The sequence below is a fragment of the Cydia pomonella genome, unplaced genomic scaffold (genome assembly GCF_033807575.1).
Source record: "Cydia pomonella isolate Wapato2018A unplaced genomic scaffold, ilCydPomo1 PGA_scaffold_43, whole genome shotgun sequence".
Taxonomy (NCBI): Eukaryota; Metazoa; Arthropoda; class Insecta; order Lepidoptera; family Tortricidae; genus Cydia; species Cydia pomonella.
The window spans coordinates 66,729-87,311 of NW_026907876.1; the positions used below are offsets into that span (position 1 = coordinate 66,729).

The window sequence follows — 20,583 nt, forward strand, 5'->3', positions numbered from 1 at the left end:
TCTCTGGCTGCTTCCCGGTCTAGGGATGCCAGGCTCCACCTCACAAGTCTCTCGTTCCCCCTTGCCTGTCTCGGTTGTTGGCCTTGCTGGGCTCTGGAGACCCTCATTCTGATGTATAAATGGTCAGATAGGGTCTCCGTGTCTTCCAGCACCCGCCAGTTCACCACGCGTGCTGCCACCAACGGGGAGGCTAATGTTATGTCAATAACAGAACCTCCCCCCAGGCGCACGCATGTGTTTGCTGTGCCCCGGTTGACCACTTCGAGCCCGAGCCCGACCAACCAATCGAGAAGTGCCGCTCCTCTAGGATCGGTCCTGGGGGAGCCCCAGGCAGCGCATTTGGCGTTGAGATCCCCCAGGACCATTATGGGGGAGGGCGCCAACCCAGCTATTGCCCGTCCGAGCCTCTCCAGGTAGGCCTCAAATTCATGTAGTGGCCTATTTGGGGAGAAGTAGACCCCAATCAATAAAATGTCCCCCAGTTTGGCCACCACATAACCAGAGCCCGTAGAAACTCTGGAGAGGGGCAGACCGCCCAGGACAGGCACCACAATGGCCACCGTGGCCAGCGTGCCAGCCCTGTCCCCCACCCAATTCGCCTGTTGCGGGACGTAATACGGCTCCGCAACAACAGCCGCAGCAACCTCCCACTCCGCTATGTGCTGGATCATGAGATCTTGCGCACGTGGGGAGTGGTTTAGGTTGCACTGGAGCAACTCTAAATTATGCCTTGGAGGCATTAGTCTTCCATGGGCTGCTGTTCCGTCCGGTTATCAGGGCCATTCTGGGGGGCAACCGCTGCGGCATTTGCGGGGCCGGCAGAGTGGGCCTCCTTCCCTCTGACTGGAGGGGGGTTGCAAGCGTTCCCGCCCATCACATGCCCCGCCTTTAACCCGGCATGATGGCACACTACGCACCAGGGGGCCAGCGCGGTGCAGTCCTGGCTTTTGTGGCCTGGTCTACTGCACCTGTAGCACCAGTTGGTCCTGTCAACCGGGGACGGGCACAGAGGCCTCGTGTGTCCCGTCCCCATGCAGCGGTAGCAGCGTAGAGGCAACTGTTCAAGGGCCTCCACACGGGCCGCTGACCATCCAACAACGATACGTCCTGCAGTGACAACCACTTTGGCCGCTGTTAGTGGGCACCGCAGGATGACCGAACCAGTCCCGTTGGCCGCCATTCTTATTGCCCCGACCGTCACCTGGTCTTCTGGGCACCTGCCTCTGGCGGCCACCTCCCTTTTTAAGATCTCCGGGGTGACGGATTCGTCAAAGCCGGAGATCTTAATTTCTGCCTTTTTTACTGGCCGGTAAACATCGGCCACATCGCCTACTAGGCTCCGGAGCCGCTCCACCAGATTGTCAGCCGCCTGGCTACTCTGCGCCCCGGGGACCTCGATGATTCTCGACCCTGTCGCCGTCTTCCGAACTTTGAGGTGGTCAACGCCGAGCTCCGCCAATTTAAGTGTAGTGGCCCTTTCCATGACCGACCTATAGTCCGTCTGGGCGTCGGACTTGAGGGTCACGACGACCGCCGCCATGGTTGGGGCCACTAATTTAGGGGCTGCCACCTTCTTCGGGTTCTTCTGCTGCTGTTGGGGCTGGGAAGGGGCTTTGGCCTTGCCCCTCTTGACCACCGTAGTCCATCCTTCCTGTTGGGGAGCAGGGGGCGCAGGTGGCGGCACACTTGGACGAGCCGGTCTCCTTGGTACCCGAGGAGCTGGGGCCACCGGCTGTGGTTTTTTGCCTCTTGGTTTAGGTACCGGCCTGGTGGCTTGGGTCTGCCCAGCCGGTGTCTGCGGCGTTTGGGGCACTTCGGCCACTCGAGGCGCCCCTCCTGGAGCTTGGAATGACGCCGTTTGAGATGCCCCTTTGCTACTATTTTGCGGCCTTGGGGGATTAGGTACCTCAGTTTGATGTACCGTCTGGTCTAGGTCCATCTCTTGTTCCTGGAGCCTTCTCCTCCTATCAGCCGCTAACGGTGGTCGGCGGATGGGCTCCGGGGGCAGCCGTCCCTCCACGCTCTCGAGGCGGGCATTCATCATGTTGCCCAGGGACTTGAACATTTCGCTCCTAAAGTTCCCCAGGCGGACGTCCATGAGGTTGCCCAATTCCTCAAGGAGGGCATGCATCTCAGTCCTCTCCCTTGCTGGCTCCGTCTGTTTGCGCTCAGAGAAAGCCTTGCGCAGCGCTTTCGTCTCAAGACGGAGCTGCCCCAGCTCCTTCCGCATTCTTTCGTTGTCCGCTTTCAGTGAGCGGACAACCTCTGACTCCTCCATCGAATCCGCGAGTTCTATCAACCCCTTGCAAGCAGCGTTAATGCTACCCCATATTTCGCCCTTGAGGTTTTTGCTCCTGGCCGCATCCTTGATGATGTTCTCTGCAAGGGCCTTGATGCGGCCTCCAGGGGTTTCAAACCCCTCTGGGGTTTCCTCCGTCTGTATCGGGCTTCGCGACCGCCTGCCCGTCTGTCGTTTTGGTTTGGGACTGTAGACAGCTTCCGTCTCCGTTTCTGTCTCGTAGTCCTCAAGCTGAGCTTTGGCGGCGCTGAGCCCCGTATAGCGCCCTTTACCGCGGCCCCGGCGGGCAGTGCTTAGTTTGCGCACCCGGGTCTCACCTGCACTGTCTGGGCCCTCTCTGCCCCTTTTCTCCCTTCTTCCCCTTTCCTCCCCTGTTCCTTCTCGGTTGAGACTTCTCGCATCATCGAATTCCACGATGCTACCCCACTCGTCAGAAGACGTCTGTGAGAGGCGCCTTACACCCCTCTTTTCACCCGCCCAAAATCTTCCCAAAGTAGGGGTGGGGGAGTCATCCCCCCCCCCAATGTACCCCCTTCCAGTCTCTTCGCCATCCTGGCTCATCTCCGAAATCACCTCCCTTTGGGACTCCGAATTGGCCCCCATTCCCTCAGAACGCTGGTTACCCCCCCTTTTTCTCAACACCCTCCCTTTCCCTCCTTTATCCCCACCTGGATCCGGAGTCTCCCCCTCCTTACCCATGAAGGAAACGACGGCACAAGGGTTTTCCGTAAAATCGGTCAAGCGTGATCCGTACCACACTTGACAAAGTTACGGATTTGGGGAATAAAAATAATTTTCCCCCACTTCCAAATGTCCAAAAATTTCGGGACACGGGCAGGAATACGGAGTTTAGCCTCCCCTATCCGAATCCCGAAACGCCCGAACACTAGTTACTCGGGTTTAGACGCTATCTTTTTTTGAAAATATACAAACTTAAAAAAAGTAGTTGATAGCGCCTAAAAACAAGAATAGCAATTCAGTTATTCCTTAATAACTCCTGACCCTGGAGTCAGAAAATTACAAATAGACCGTCTCTAGGTAGGTCTTAACCTTGCCTAAATTACCCTATCGCTAAAAAACAAGAAAGTAGAAGTAAAAAGAAGATACAATTTTTTTCAAAAATAAAAACAAGATTCCAAATTTCAAAACAAAGATTTGTTTTCCCTGTAACTCCGGAATCAAAAGTCCCAGCGCTGCAGGGAAAACGGCAGAAGAAAGAAGAAAAGAAATGAAAAATTATAAGCTTAAAACAAAGAACAGAAAAAGAAACAAAAAGAAGATAGAAATTTTTTAACGAAAAACAAAAACCGCACAAAAAACACTACAAGTCAAAAACAGGAAAAGTCCAAAAATATCGCCAAGTCGTCAAGTAAGAGCTGTTTCAGTTACCGGGATGGATAGCAAAAAATTGTTTTAGTCTAAGTTCCGAATTTCACCAAAATAGCTCAATAACACCTCACGAAAAAACCTCAACCTAACCTAACCTAACCTAACCTTTTTTTTTTTTTTTTTTTTGTTGTGGAGGGGAAAAATGCAATTACGCATACCACTCGGGTGCGGGGATATACCCGAGTGGTTATGTGGGACTCCTTGTTATGGGCTGATGGGACCCCAAGTCTACCCACTAAACAACCCCCCCGTCTGCCGCCATTGTGCTGTAGCGGTGAGCTGTAGGAACGCTTGCGCTTTACTTCTACAGCGTCACCAGCACCAGTCCGCTTCGCGGAGCACCACCTCCGGAGGCCCTTGATAGCCTCGCTTTCTTTTGGACCGTCTCAAGTACGGTCGCCCTCTCAGGGACCGCGGGTGTTATGGATGGCAGGCGTCCCCGTGCCTGTCATCCCACGGTCTACCTACGGAGGCAGGCGGCGGTCGTGTGCGACCCGTCTGCGTCGAGCACGCTTGCGGCGCCGTTGATCGGCCGTTGGGTCAATCTCTCTGGCGCGTTCCGCCATTTCCTTCTGCTGGAGAACGTCTTCGCAGAAGGTCTTTACTGCTTGCCACGATCTTTCGCTGTCGACCATGGACTTGACCACGGCCGGCAGCGACAGATCTGGCCCCACTATGGCAATCAGGTCATCTCGCTCTGGCCCCCACACTGGACACTCCTCTAGGGTGTGTTGTGCGGTATCGACTGCCGCGCCGCATTCGTGGCACTCCTCCGTTGGCTCTCTTCCGGCAATTTTATGCAGATATCTCCCGAAGCAGCCGTGCCCCGAGAGAATCTGCACGAGCCGGAAGGTGAGAGCGCCGTGTTGTCGTTCCAGCCACTGGGACATGACTGGACGAATCGCCGCAATTGTCCGGACACCCGCGCTCGGTCGCTCTAACCGGTCCACCCACTCATCAATCGCCTCGCGAGAGAGCTCTTCACGCTTGGCCTCGATCTCACGCGGTGCTGGCCAGAAATCTCGGGCCCGCGCCTCCTCACGCCAAAAGAAAACTGACGCAAGGGCTCTCGCGTCCAAATCCCATGGCAGGGATCCAGCCAGCACGCATGCGGCCTCCCCAGAAATTGTCCCGTAGCCCCGTATTGACCTAATTGACATCACCCGTTGCGCTTGGCGCAGTTGGGTGACGTTCTTGCTGCTGAGGCCCCCGGCCCACACTGGGGCTCCATACAGGGCTATGGAGCGTACGACTCCTGTATATAGACGCCGGCAAGATGCTTTTGGCCCCCCAATGTTCGGGAGCAGGCGCCCGAGCGCAGCAGCCGCGCCCAGCAGCTTCGGCGTCAGCCGCTCAAAGTGGGCCTCAAACGACCAGCGGCTATCAAGTGTGATGCCCAGATACCGCATCGATGGTTGGACGGCAATCTGGACACCCCCCACAATTATGTGAGCCCCGGCCTGGGGCGCCCGCCTTGGCCCGTGGAAACAGATAGCCTCCGACTTGTTCAGGGCGACTTCCAAACCTAACCGTCGTATCTTAGCCACTGTGTGTGCTACGGCCGCCGTGGCGAGAATAGCGGCTTCTCTGAAAGTTTTCCCCCGCGCGGTCACAAGGGTGTCGTCCGCGTAGCACACAAGGTTGGCTCCACGCAGAAGGGCTCCCCGTAACACCCAATCGTATCCGATGTTCCACAGGAGTGGCCCCAACACCGACCCCTGTGGAACACCGCACACCATTTCCCGACGCCCCCACTCATGCTGCCCGGGGAAGGCCACGAACCGCCGTAGCAGGTAAGCCTTCACTATTCGGCTAAGATGGTGGGGCACTTGGTGGTACAACAGCGCCTCATTTATGCAATCCCAGGGGAGAGTGTTAAAGGCGTTGGCAATGTCTAACGACACTGCCAAGACAACCTCACCCTGGGACACTGCATCCTCCGCCAGTTTCTTCACCCGCAGGATAGCGTGGACTGTTGAGCGACCCCTGCGGAATCCATACTGGCAATCGGCCAGATCTGGCCCTTTCGTCATTAAGTGCTTGATAAGGCGGCTCGCGATAATCCGCTCGAAAAGCTTGCCAACCTCATCAAGCAACACGATGGGCCGATAAGCCGACGGTGATTCCGCGGGCCGACCCTCTTTCCTCAACAGAACCAACCGACCAATTTTCCAGGAGTCAGGAAAGCGCCCCTGCACGAGGCATGCGCTGAAAAACCGGCGTAACCTAGACTCAAGGGCCTCCATGGCTAAGACCCAGGCTCGACCCGGGATCCCATCCAATCCGGGTGCCGTGTTCTTGGCCCGTAGCCTCAAAACCGCTGCTGCCAGCTCGCCCTCAGTGACAGGCGGCGTGTCTGTTTCTTCTTCCCTCTGCCTCTCAGCTGCCCTAGGTGGAGCCATGGGCGGCGGACGTTGCAGAGGCCTGTGCGGAAATAGAGCCGCAACTACGTCATCCAGCAGCTGAGGCTGTAGACTCTGCGTCAGTGGGGGGGCCCAAGGTCGAAGCTTTTGCCTGACAAGCTTGTACGGCCTCCCCCATGGATCCCTATTCAGAGTCTCCAGAAACTCCTCTCGTGAGCGATCAATGGCTCGTGCGATGGCGGCTTTTAGTGCCACTTTTGCCTCCTTATATTTAGTATACAGAGCCGCTTCTGTCACTTCGTCTCTATGCTGTCGACTTCGTTGTCGCGTGTACTGGCGTCTCGTGAGCACGCACTCCTCACGCAACTGCGCAAGATCTGGAGACCACCAGTACACGGAGCGTCGGGGAGAGAAGGCCTTGACTCGGGGCATGGCCGCGTCGCAGATCTCCGTCATGCAGTTGCGGAACCATTCAGCTTCCGCCTCGACATCAACCGCCTCTTCCGGTTCCGTTGTCCATGTTTGGACCATGGCCGCCAACTCTAGGGCTTCTCGGTCGAGTTTTTTGAGTACCCAGCGTGGGCTGTTTTCGACCGGATCATTCCGTCTTGGGGGAGAGGGCCTGGGGAGTGCAGAGACACCAAACCGGATATAACGGTGATCTGACAGTGTCTCGACATCCACCAGGACCTCCCATCCCTGAACACGGCGTGCCAGGGCAGTGTTTGCAAACGTGATGTCTACAATGGAGCCGCCCTGTTGGCGCACGCACGTGTTCGCCGTTCCTTTATTCATCACAGCTAGATTGGCGGCAATGGCCCACTCTAAAAGAGTACGTCCTTGTGGATCTGTAACTGGGGATCCCCACGCCGCATGCTTCGCATTAAAATCGCCGGCTACGATGACCGGAATAGGATGCAACCGACCGACAAGAGCACCGACCTCAACCAGGAAGGTCTCAAATTCAGCGAGGGTTTTGTTTGGAGAGAAGTATACTCCAATCACCGCCATATCCCCGCAGACCGCCGCGACGCAGCCGTGGCCTTTAGTAACGCTTTTGAATGGATTGGAGCCGGCAGCGCTCCGCGTTGTTATTGCCACAGTTCCGTCCAGGTCTCCGGCCCAGTCGATTCTGTCAGGCACCCTATTGGGCTCCGCTACCACTGCGATGTGAATCGACCACTGTGCCATACTCTGGTGGAAGAGGTCCTGAGCCTTGGCATCGCGGTTGAGGTTCCCCTGTAAAAATTCGATGGTCGCCATTTAATCGACGGCCATATTTTGAACCTCCTCGGTCGCGACCTGCTCTATGGCGGGCGACTGGATTGGCTGCGAGGGGGCCCGGGGGCCATCAGCAGTGTTGGTCTTCTTGCTTTTGCCGGCAGTTTTGGGCGCAGTGCACGCCTTGCTGCTAATTCTATGCCCAGATGGCTTGCCGGCTGCCGCACACTCAACACAGTGCGGTGTGGCTGTGCATTGAGCCGCTTTGTGACCCTCTTTCCCGCACTGAAAGCAGCTTTCAGACCGGTCGGTTTCCGCCTGACATTGCGCTCTTACGTGCCCGTTCCTAAAGCACCGGAAACATCGTAGAGGCCTCTTCTCTAGCAGCTTCACTTGTGCAGAGACCCATCCTACCAGTAGGCGACCCCCAGCAACCACCTTTTTGGCAGCCGCGATGGGGCATTGAATCCACACCGTGCCGAGACCTGAAAATCCTTGACGTATTTCTCCGGCCTTCACCATGTCAATGCCACAGCCTCCGGTTCGTGCCACCGCAGCAACCACCTCTTCTGCAGTAACCGACTCGTCCAAGCCAGTGACGCGAATGTCGACGGTTTTTGATGGCCTAGACACCCGCACCTTCTCCGTGCCGATCTGCTGCCGGATCGCATCAGCTAGTTTGTCGGCTTTCTCCCCGCTCGATGCTCCAGGGACCTCCAAAATACACGCTCCGGTAGCTGCCCGCCGGAAGCGCAGTCCACCAGGGATGTCCATATCCGTGAGTTGGACCTTGGTCCTAGCCTCGGCAATCACCTCTTTGTAGGTGACACCTTTCTCCACGGCTTCCGGTTGTAGGGTAAGCACAACAGCTGCTGATCGTGGAGCTTTCAGCTTTGCGGCTTTTGCCTTCTCTGTGGGCTGTGGTGGGGCAGCACGCTGAGCAGTCCTCCGTTTGGTTCCCTTGCTCGCCACCACGTTCCAGCCCTCTTTCATAGTGGTGGGGGCAGGTGGAAGTGAGCGGGGTGTGGGTGATTCCTTTTCTGACTGGGTCAGAGTCCCACCTTTCTTCTTTTTAGCCGCTTTGTTGGCCTTTTTTGTAGCTCCGGGAGCTGGAGCAGACTGTGGCTTCTTGGTGGCATCAATAACTTTTTTCCCACTGGAGCCAGCAGTCGCTCTCGCCGTAGAAGACGTTGCAGCCTGCTTTTTATTGTCTGCTGCTAGTGTCGGTCGCAATTGTTTCGCCGGCAGCAGGCGACCCTCGGCTTCTAATCCGTCCAGACGTGCGCTTACAATCGCTCCCACCTGAAGAGCCACTGCACGCCTTAATTCCTCGTCCAAGGAAGCGGGCGAAAGGTCGATCGTCGGTTGGCTCACGCGTGACGGTGACTTTTCCTTCGGGGCAGGCAGCATGTCCATCGCCATGTTTGACATATCTGCATCTTCGCCTGGTCCAGAAGGCAGAACCTCCCGCACAGGACTCTCCCTCCGCTTCGTTTGCTCTACTTGAGCCTTTAGTTGGGCCAGTTCCACGCGGAGGCTGGCCATCTCCGCTTGCAGGCGACTATTTGCCGCCTGCAGTTGGCGAGTCTCGTCCGAGATCGTGCGCTCGCTTAAACTATCAAAAGCTTTCGAGATAGTTTGCGCCGCCTGTTTAAGGGCACGCACATAGGTACCCTTCAGATTTTTCGAAGTTTTAGCCACGTTCACAATAATCTTCACGTGGTCCGCCACCGACTTGGAGATGTCTACAGCAGATTTCTGATCCAAGTCTTCAATGGCTGCAGGCGACTTGGAGAGTCGTGTGTCCCGCAGCTGTTTCGCCACCTTCGCCTGACCTGCAATGGCCAGCTCCGCCTCTATCTCGAGAGCCTCTCGTTTTGCCTCGTTGAGGGCTCTCTGCGCCGCTGCTAGGCCAACATACTGGCCTGTCGTGGGCGGACGTCCCCTTGAGCGCTTGGTCTTTTCCTCCTGACCTTCGTGCGCTGCTGGCTCAGGGGAGTCCTCTGCCTCCCAGTCGTCCATGAATGGCTCGGATGCTCCTTCGCTGGATCTTCTTGAGCCACTGCTAGCCCAGAAGCGCCCTATATTAGAGCCCGCGGATGAGCTCGAGTTCGACCTCGATCTGACGGTTACCAGAGTGCAGTCTGAGTCTTCACTCTCGTCAGCAGCTGCGAGCATGTCTGCCACGCTTTCCGCCATTTTTTCAGCGCCGCTCTCCTTCATCTTCCGGCTGCGCTTCCCCACTTTTGTACCCATAATTTTGGGTTTTGCCTCTACATTTTTGGTTTTAAGTTTTTTTAGTTTTAACGTTTCCATACAGTTCCCACGAGTATGGGGGATAAATGGTCCATCCAAGCGGTGCCCCCTGCACCTGGATAAGCCTGAGCGTATCCCGTTAGAGTGTCGGCCGGTACACTAACGGGGGAAGCACTAACGACTGACTCCACTACAGCCATGCATCCTCTCGCGGTGCTCCGCCGCTTAGGATTAGGGGTGATTTTTTATTGAGGTTGTCTTCCTCGCGGCCCAGCCAGTGAAGGCAAGGCCCCCGGTGCCTGTCCGAAGCCGCAAAACATGACTACGACCCCGAGACGAGCAACGGTTGGTCCGGCGTCGACTATATGTCGAGTGCGCTTGGCACATCGCCGCACCCGTCGCAACCATTTCTGGAGCGACTCCCCTCTACAGATTTCGGATAGCCCAAAAAGACCACCCAGTCCCCCCCAGACCAATAGGTCGACAAAATTACTCAAAAGAAGTAAACCCCAAAATTGGTATGGACAGCCTAACAGACCGCCACACCCATAGCAGCTTTGTCAGCCGCCGCCCTCTTGACCGAAAACGGTCCCTCTAAAGAGGTAACCCCACCCCCCCTGGCCCCATCCGCAAGGACCTCTGCTAGACAGAGAACCTGCGGAGAGACCCCCCGTTCCCCCCCACGACAGGACATTGGCAGCACCGGTAAGCAATAACTTGAAACAAGAGATTACTTACCGTTGCCCCCGGGGCGCACCGTCCAAGAGCCCTTCCCTTACCCCCGGATCACTCGGATCAAGAGGAATGAGAAGGGACTTGGCACACTAGGAGGTTTCCTGTCCGTAGCACCCCAACCTAACCTAACCTAACCTAACCTAACCTTTTTTTTTTTTTTTTTTTTTTTTTTCGTTGGAAAAATGCTTTATGCATACCCACACACCCGGGGGAGAACATGTGGGTTATGTGGGACTCTGCAAAAGGCGCCTCTACCCACTAAAAAACCAACGGTATGCCTGCGCGCCGCCAATGGGGCGTGGCCACGGGATCTCTTAAGTACGCAACCGTGACCACGCCGGCGCCGCCCGCCACTACCACATGCGGCGGGCCCTTCTCCTGGGGGGGCTTGAGATGGCCTTACCCCTGCCTCCTCAGAAGGCACGTGGGCATACCACGCGCGCCTTCTCTGCGAGGCCTATGTAATGGGCAGCGACGCCCCCGCGCCGCTGCCCAGACCTCTCTAGGTGGGGGGGAGGAGACGGGCATACGCTCTCCTCCGGGCCCCTGCGCGCTTGCGGCGGATCGGGTGGGAGGCTGGGTCGGCCTCCCGTTCCCTCTCCGCTGCCTCCTTCTGCGACATTACATTCTCGCAGAAGGAGAGGACCGCTTTCCACGACCTCTCGTCGGCAACCATAGCCTTAACTACGGCTGGCAAGGAGAGGTCGTCCCCCACCACAGCCACGAGGTCGCAGCGCTGCCCCGCCCAGGCTGGGCATTCCTCCAGCGTATGCTGCGCCGTGTCCTCGGAGCAGCTGCATTGGTGACACTCGGCCGTCACCTCCCGTTTTGCGAACCGGTGCAGGTAGCTCCCAAAACAGCCATGACCCGTGAGCACCTGCACCAATCGGAAGGTTAACGAGCCCCGCTCTCTCTCCAGCCAACCTTGTAGGACCGGCCGGACCGCCTCGACAGTCCTGTGCCCTTCCTCGCGTCCAGCTAATTCTTCCTCCCATTGGAGGACGATGGACTGCTGGACGAGGAGCTTCTGCCTCTCTAATTCCCTGGGCGCAGGATGGTACTCCTGGAGCCGGAGGTCCCTGCGCCACTCGTACAGAGACGCTTGGGCCTCCGCCTCCAGATTCCAAGGAGGCGTTCCTGCTAACAAACACGCCGCATCATATGAGGTGGTGCAATACCCCCGCACGACGCTGATGGCCATCGCCCTCTGTGCCTTCCTCAGCAGGGCGATGTTTTTGGCCGCCAGATTCACCGCCCAGATTGGCGCCCCGTACAGGGCCATCGATCGCACCACCCCCATATAAAGACGGCGGCTCGCAAGCTCCGGCCCCCCGATGTTGGGCATCAGCCTCTTCAGTGCAGCCGATGCTGCCATTAGTCGGGGGGTCAGGCGGACAAAGTGCTCGCGGAAGTTCCAGCGGGAATCGAGGACGAGTCCAAGATATTTCATGTTGGACTCTACCTCGATTCGAGTGCCACCAACGACGATGCTGGATCCTGCAGGTGGCGCCTTCCGGGCAGCGTGGAAGCAGAGCGCCTCAGACTTGTGCAGCGCCACCTCCAGACCCAGCATCGTTATGCGTCTCACCACCTGTGCTACCGTCACGGTGGCGAGGCGTGCCGCTTCCCGGTACGAGTCCCCCCGGGACGTGACCAGCGTGTCATCTGCGTAGCAAGTCACGCTTGACCCCGGGAGAAGCTCCCCCCGCAGCACCCAGTCGTACCCAATGTTCCACAGGAGCGGCCCTAAGACCGAGCCCTGTGGAACACCGCACGATGTCTCCCACCTTGTCAGCCCGCCGCCCCGGACCGGGTACTCCACACACCGCTCCGAAAGGTAGGCCCCGACTATTTGGCACAAATAGGGGGGCACTTTGTGGTATTTCAGTGCCTCCCTAATGCACGACCACGGCAGGGTGTTAAAGGCATTGGCGATATCCAAGGACACCGCCAGGAGGACCCCACCGTGGTCAACCGCCTCATCCGAGAGGGCTTTGATGCGCGCGACCGCATCTACGGTCGACCTACCCTCTCGGAATCCAAACTGGTATTCGGACAGGTCAGGTCCTACTCCCCGGAGGTGCTTGACGAGGCGGCAGCAGATAATGCGCTCGAAGAGCTTGTCAGCCTCGTTGAGCAACACAATCGGTCGGTAGGCTGATGGAGAGTCTGCGGGACGCCCATCTTTTTTAAGGAGGACGAGCCGGCCCGTTTTCCAGATGGTCGGAAAACGGCCGGCCTGTAGACAGGCGTCCAGCAGCCCGCGGAATCTCTCCCCCAGGGCCCGCAGCGCCAGAGCCAGGACGCGTCCCGGGATCCCATCTGGACCCGGTGCCGTGTTTTTAGCTTTCAGCTTCATCACGGCTGCGTCTAGCTCTGCCTCCGTTACCGGAGGCACCCCGACTTCCGCAACCTCATACCCTACGAGCTGATGGGAAGGTGGCATTGCTGGAGGCTGGTGTTCCGGTCTGTTCGGGAACAAGTTGGAAACAACCCCCTCCAGCAGTCGAGGCTCGAGACTCTCCGTCAAGGGGGGGGCCCAGGGGCGTAGTTTGCCCCTGACCGCCTTGTACGGCCTCCCCCATGGATCTCGGTTTAGCGTCTCGAGAAGCTCCGCTCTGGCGCTCGCCTTCGCCTCGCAGATGGAGAGCTGCAGCGCCTTGACCGCCTCTCTATAGGCGCTGTACAGCTGCGTCTCCTCTTCAACGTCTCGGGTCTGCCTTCGTCGGCGGGACCGTGTGTACTGACGTCTCGCCCTGTTGGAGCGGTTTCGAAGTTCTTCGATTTCTCGGGACCACCAGTACACTTGACGCTTCGGAGGGCGTTGCTTGGCTCGTGACATGCCTGCGTCACAGATCTGTGTCATGGCTTCTTGAAAGCAGGCTGCCTCCTCCTCGACCTCCACAGGCCCGGAATATGTTGCCCAGGCCTGGACGAGGGACGCTATCTCCACCGCTTCACGATCTAGGCTGTTCAGGGCCCATCGAGGGGAAGAGGTCGCAGCACGACCATCCGGACGACGATCCGTGCCTGTCGTACCTCCGGAGGACGTGGAAACATCAAACCGGATGTACAAATGGTCTGATAATGTCTCCACTGTCTCTAGTACTCTCCAGTCACGGACACGGGTCGCGAGTGCCGGGGTCGCGAACGTGACGTCCACAATGGACTCTCCCTGCCAGCGTACGCAGGTGCTGGCCGACCCTCGGTTCAGAACCGACATGCCGGTCATCGTCGCCCACTCCTCCAGAAGGTCTCCACGAATCTCTGTCGCGGGACAGCCCCAAGCCGTGGATTTGGCATTAAAGTCTCCCGCGACAACTATCTGGCGCGGTTGGATCTGCCCAACAAGAGCCGCTAGATGGCCGAGTAGGGCTTCGAACTCGGGGACTGTTCCGTTGGGGGAGAAATATACCCCGATCAGGACGGTTTCACCCCAGAGGACAGCCACATAGCCTTGGCCCCTCGCCAAGGTGGAAGGGGGCGGTATGCCCTCTGCCCCTGCCTTTGTTATAATGGCCACCACGCCATTCAGGTCCGACGCCCAGTTGTGCCTAGGAGGGACATAGTAAGGCTCGGCGACCACGGCAGCATCTATCGACCACTGCGCCATGGACTGCAGGAGGAGATCTTGAGCCCCTGGGCAGTGGTTTATGTTCGCCTGGAGGACTCGATTAACTGACTCTGTCATTTTGGAGCGTTGTTAATCGGGCCCTCTTCTACAGCCGGAGGCTTTGACGCTCCAGGGGTGTCTGGTTTGCCGGACTCCTTCCGGAACACGCGTTTCGGGGCTTTGGCCCCCGTCATGCAGGTACTGCTGCCAGCGCTGTGGTCGGCAGGTTTACTCGCTGCAGCGCACAGAGTGCAGTGAGGTGCGGCGGTGCAGTCCCTGGCCAGGTGGCCGGGTTTACCGCAGCGGTAGCATTGGTCGCTGCGGTCGATTTCAGAGGTGCACCCCTTCCTAACATGGCCAGGCAGCAGGCAGCGGTAGCACCTCAGGGGACGAGACTCCAGCAGCTTCACATTAGCCGAAGCCCAGCCGACTAGGAGTCGCCCCTCCGCGACTTTCTTGGCGACTGCTACGGGGCAGCGAACCCACGCTGTACCCAGGCCTGTTGGCGTGCGGGAGATCCGGCCAACACTCACTGCCTCTAGGGCACACCCTCCACCTTTCGCAACGGCAGCGGCGAGCTCGTCCTCCGAGACCGAGTCATCCAGGCCGGAAATGCGCATCTCCGCGCATTTAACTGGCCTAGCTATCCGGACGTCGGCCTCATTCAGCGTCTCTCTCAGCTTGGCAGCAAGGGAGTCTGCTTTTTCGCCGCTGGTGGTGACTGGGCCTGGGATCTCCAGGATTGCTGCCCCTGTCACTGCCCTACGGAACCTCAGACCGTTGATTCCGAGCCCGTCCAGGGAAATTTTGGACTTGGCCTCCCTAATCACCGTTTTATAGGTGACGCCCCTCTCTACTGCTCCCATCTGAAGGGTGAGGACTACGGCTGCTGACCGCGGGACGCGCAGTTTCGCCTTGCCCTTATTGCGATCCTTCCCTTCCTGTGCTTTCCGCGGTGCCGCCGGCTTTTGCGCCTTCGCAGTCGTCGCTGCTCCAACGGCAGTCTTCTTCTTGTTCTTCTTACCCCGCTTGACCACAGTCGTCCAACCCTCTTCAGAGGCAGACTGAGGCTGCTGGACTTGGGAAGCGGGGCCAGGATCACTTGTAGGAGGCTTTTTGGGCCTCTCCTTCTTTTTCTTCTTCTTCGTCGCGGTCCGCTTCGCACCCGGTGGGTTGGTAGGAGCTGGGGTGCGACCGCGGGGGGAGCTTCCTGCTTTGGAAGGCGTGGGACCAGTCGACGCCTGGGTAGGTTGCTGTGGGAGCAGTCTCTCCTCCAAGGCGCTCAACCTTGCACCCATCATGGCACTCACCTTGGCCACAATGTTGCGCTCTAAGTCGCCTTGCTCCCGAGCAGGTGATGTCGCCGTCTCTTGGCGCGTCCCTTCGCGGCGCTGCCCAAGGCTAGCACGCAGGTCGCCCATTTCCATACGGAGCTCGGCCATTTCCGCCTTTAGTCGAGCGTTTTCGGCGGCAAGCCTCCTCGTCTCATCGGAGACAGTCCGGCCCCTCAACTCGCCGACTGCTTCCCGGATCGCGACCACCGCCTCCTTCAGGACACGTTGGTACGTGCCCTTTAGGTTTTTGGACTTGGAGGCCACTTCCTTGATAAGCCCCAGACTGTCACGCACCTGCTGGTTCAGGGCCAGGGCTGTGCGGTTTTCTTCGTCGTCTGACCCGCTTGTCGTCCCAAACGATTCCGGACGGCGGGCAAGCCGTCTTAGCGTCACTTTTTTGGACGCGGCCCTAAGGTCCTCTTCGGCTTGCAGCTCGCGCTCCTGTTGCTCCAGCTCCAGGAGCTCAGCCTTCTCCTTGGCCAGCCCTGCGTGGCGTGTTGTGGTTGGTAGGCGGCCTCTTCCTCGCTTGGAAGGTCCCGAGGCGGACTTTCTTCGCTCCGCAAGATCAGAAGCTTCGCCGCTCTGTGATGCTCCCGTGTCGCTACCGCTGCTTCGCTGCCTCTTCCGTCCTTCGGCAGTTAGCGAAGCGTCGGATTCGGCGGTTTCCCCATCGGTTTGCACCGGAGAGAAGAATACTTCGGGCCCAGGGAGGCCACCCGCGTCTATTCTCCTGGGGGAGAAGAACTCCTCCCTGCCAAGAGAGGAGACCCTTTCTGCGAGGCGTTCTATTCGCACTACGGCTCTACGTCTCTCACCGAGCACCCTTGCTGGTCCGGGTGGGGAGCGTACAGAATCCACCGCCAGCCCTGGAGGCACGTCTTCAACATGGCGCACAAAGCGCCCCTGGGCATCTCTTTGAGACTTAAGTCCATCTTTAGGGGGCCTCGTGGAGGCTTCTGCCTCTGCCGGACCACTGTGCTCCCCATCACCTCCTCCCTGCAGCCTCAAAACCAAATCGCTCTGCAAATCGGTGTCCATGAAGTCTTTGCCAGTGTCGTCGTTTCGGAGTCTCGAGTGGTTTGCCCCCCCAGAATACGGAAGGCGGCATGTCGCCACAGCACGGGCGCTTACCCGTCCTGTGGCGACATGGAGGATTGGAACCTCCTGGGGTAGTTCTCCATTTTCGTTTCCACTCATTTTGTTTGCTATTTTTAAGGAGGTATGCCCCTCCCTGACGCTTGTGACTGGGCTCCCCCCAGCCACGCATCCCGTCGGCACGTCAGACACACCTTGGGATTGGGGTGATTTTTATAGTGGTTTTCTTCCACGTGCTCCTCCCCCCGCCAGAGGAAATTACTAGCGGGTTCCATCGGCGTCCCGACAGGGACCTTGCGTCTCGCACTGTGCCCTCTGCTACTCAGAGGGACACGCGGAGCCGCCCGCATCTGGCCCTTCATTCCAGGCCTGTGCGATATGAGGAGCATTATTCGGCATAGCCCCGGGGAACACTAGCACAGCTACGCAGACATTTCTCAAGGTATCAATCGAGGAGCTGCTCTACGGGCGAAGATCCGGGATATGTCCCCCCGCAGCCGCCATTGGAGGCCAAAGGTACCCAGACGCGCCACCAATACGCGCGGCATCCGATGCGCGAGCCTCCCGATTCGCTAACACCACCGACCCGCCCGGAGAAATGGATCTGCTCTTGGGTTTCACAGAAGCCCAATGCACAATCCCTCCAGACAGCTAGGCAATGTCAGACAAGCAGAAGGCTCCCCAATCCGGCAACCTCACATATCCATGCCGCGTCAGAGGCCCCCCCAGCCCCCTCCAGCGCCTACGGGAGGAGGGTCCCCGGAAGTTCGCGCGACACACCACACATCGCTCCCATGTCTCCTCCTCTCTGCTCATCCACTGCGCCGTCTGCTTATTCAGAAGGACGCGTGGAGAGCCGTTCTCGGGCAAAAAGCCCCCCAATTCCCCCCCAGTGTTTGGTTCGCGGGACTACGTCCTACCCCGGCTCGACGACGAGACGGGGCATTCCCCTATCCACCACCTGGGGACGCGCCACGTCGGGGTTCACCTCCCCGCCCACTCGGACACCCGAGCAGGTCCGTGGAACCTTTTTTTTTTTTTTTTTTTTACATGGGGAATGCTTTTACGCATACCGCCGGGTCGGGGATAAACCCGGACGGTTATGTGGAACTCAGGGCTGTACAGAGGCCCCACTATCCACTAAACCCCATGGTGTCCTCTCGCCGCTATGGTTGCGGGGTTACGGGGAAGCTCGCGCAATTCGTCCGCGACCCCGCAGCGGCTATCCTGACTAGGATTCGTCGCATGGTTAGTGCCGTCTAACCGATCGTCTCAGTGGAAGCGCTTCCGGGACACGAGGTCGCGCTTACGATCTCGGGAGCCAGCATCGTGGGCGGGGACGCCCCCATGTCCACCGCCCGCTAGCTCTCATTAGGGCGGCAGGTTCCGCTCATGGGCGGCACGTCTGCGTCCTGTGCGGCGGCGGCGCATCGGGTTAGCCTCGGCCAGGGCTTCCCGTTCGCGCTCGGCCGCCTCTTTGTCTCGTATGACGTGCTCGCAAAACGTGAGCACAGTCTCCCACGCTCTTTCACTGCCCAGCATGGCCCGAACTACGGCTGGCAGCGAAAGGTCCTGCCCTAATTGGGCGACCAGTTCCTCTCTTTCCTCGCCCCAAACTGGACACTCAGCCAGTGTGTGTTGGGCCGAGTCTACGTCGGCTCCGCATTGGTGACACTCCGGAGTCGGTTCCCGCTGGGCAACCTTGTGCAGGTAGCTGCCGAAACAGCCATGCCCCGACAGTACCTGCGTTAGTCGGAAGGTAAGAACCCCGGAGCGTCTTTCAACCCAGTCACGGAGGACTGGGCGAACCGCCTCTATAGTGCGAGAGCCAGCACTCGGCCGTACCAGCCGCTGCACCCACATCTCCGTCGCCTCCTCTAGCAGCTCTGTGCGCTGCTTCTCCACCTCCTGAGGTGCTTTCGGGTCGCCCCGGGCCCGCGCCTCCCCGCGCCACTGATACAGCGCCGCGAGGGTTCTCGCATCCAGGTCCCAGGGCAGAGAACCGGCCAGCACGCACGCGGCCCCCGCGCTCACCGTGCGGTACCCTCTGATTACTCTCAGCGCCATTGCCCTCTGCGGTCGTCGCAATTGGGCTATGTTGTAGCTACTGAGAGAATCCGCCCACACTGGGGCACCGTAAAGCGCCATGGAGCGCACCACACCCATATACAAGCGGCGACATGAGGCCATGGGTCCACCCAGGTTGGGCAGTATGCGCCCAAAGGCCGCCGCTGCGCGTAGTAATTTGGGCGCTAAGCGCTTAAAATGAGCCTCAAAGTTCCACTTGCTGTCAAGCAAGACGCCGAGGTAGAGTAACGTCGGCTTGACAGCAATTGGAACGCCCCCCACAATAATTTCTGCGCCGCGTGGAGGAGCTCTTCGCGGGCCGTAGAAACAAATGGCCTCGCATTTCGTTAGCGCCACTTCTAGCCCCAGACGCCGAATTCGGGCCACACACTGGGCAACTCCCGCGGTCGCGAGCACAGCTGCGTCGCGGTAACTGGGTCCTCTGGCCGTCACGAGCGTGTCGTCGGCATAACACGTGACGTCCACTCCACGCAAGTTTTCCCCCCGTAGGACCCAGTCATAACCTATGTTCCACAGGAGTGGCCCTAGGACCGACCCCTGCGGAACTCCACACGACATACTCCGTCGACTCCAGTCTTGTCGCCCTGGCCAGACTACGGCTCTCTCGTTGAGGTAGGCGGCTATAATTCGCGACAAGTGTGGGGGCACCTTGTGGTAGCGCAGCGCCTCCTTTACGGTTTCCCAGGGCAGGGTGTTGAAGGCATTGGAGATGTCTAATGACACCGCCAAGACAACCTTGCCCTGGGATACAGCCTCCTTGGCCATCTCCTGAACCCGCAATATGGCGTCTACTGTCGAGCGGCCGCCACGAAAGCCGAACTGGTAGTCGGCAAGATTTGGCCCCACGCGCTCCAGATGCTTGATGAGGCGAGCTGCAATTATCCGCTCAAAGAGCTTGCCCACCTCATCAAGTAAGACTATTGGACGGTAACCAGACGGAGAGTCGGCCGGCCGCCCGGGTTTACGCAACAGCACAAGCTTCCCAGTCTTCCAGTCTTTTGGGAAGAGGCCCTGCTCCAAACACGCGGTCAGGAGCCTCAACAGTCTTGGCCCTAGGGCGTCCATGGCCAGGACCCAAGCACGGCCTGGAATGCCATCAGGTCCGGGGGCCGTGTTCTTGGCACGGAGCCGAAACACCGCCGCGTGGAGCTCAGCGGGTGTCACTGCTGGGACCTCTTCCTCCTCTCCTGATCCCCCAATTGGCGGCGCCATGGTAGGCGGTAGATGGGGCCTCCTTTCGGGGAATAGCGTCTCCACCACGCGGCTCACCAGCTCCGGCTGGAGCGATTGGGTTAGCGGAGGTTCCCATGGGCGCAGCTTGCTCCGGACGAGTTTGTATGGCCTCCCCCATGGATCAGCATTAAGGGTCTCCAAGAACTCGGCACGACTCGCCTCAATCGCCTGACCTATGGCCACCACAAACTCCGATCTGGACGCCTTGTAAATATCGTACAGGCGGCGCTCCTCATCCGCATCAGTTCTCCTACGCCTTCTCTGACGCATGTACTGGCGCCGCGCGGCTATGCAGCCCTCGCGCATCTGCGCGAGCTCGGCGGACCACCAGTACACTGATGTTCTTGGCGGTAGGGGCTTGGCCCGGGGCATCGCCGCGTCACAAACGTGTGTCATGGCCTCCCGGAGCCAGGAAGCTTCCTCCTCTACCGCAACAGCCTCCTCCTGTACGGGCAACCAGGCCTGAATGATAGCCGCCTCCTTGAGCAGTTCGCGGTCAAGTTTAGTGAGGGCCCATCTTGGGCCACCCCCGACCGGACCAATCCGACCTAAGTTGTCTGGGGTCAGTGAAGGAGTGGCGACGTCGAACCGTATGTAGCGATGGTCCGACAACGTCTCCACCCCCACCATGACCTCCCAACTTTGGACACGGCGCGCCAGGGCGACGCTGGCGAATGTGATATCCACAATGGAGCCGCCCCGTTGTCGCACGCACGTGTCTGCCGTTCCCTGGTTTATAACTGCCAAGCCCATCGCCACAGCCCATTCTTCCAGGGTCGCGCCTCGCGCGTCGGTCCGCGGACAACCCCAAGCCGTGGATTTGGCATTGAAGTCCCCAGCAACGATGACCGGACGTGGGTGGAGTTGAGCAACTCGAGCCCCTATTTCGTCCAGGAACTGCTCGAATTCAACCAGACGGCGGCGGCGGCGCTGGCGGTTGGGCGCAAAATACGTTGC

The 20,583-nt window shown here is 58.9% G+C and overlaps 1 protein-coding gene across 1 annotated transcript; it reads right to left on the reverse strand.

Annotated features, from left to right (window-relative positions):
* Window positions 1-739: 739 nt before the first annotated feature.
* LOC133534033 (uncharacterized) lies at window positions 740-2,902 on the reverse strand. The gene has a single exon (XM_061873124.1). It carries the CDS (start codon window positions 2,900-2,902, stop codon window positions 740-742), a length of 2,163 nt encoding a protein of 720 aa, XP_061729108.1.
* Between the last annotated feature and the right edge of the window lie 17,681 nt (window positions 2,903-20,583).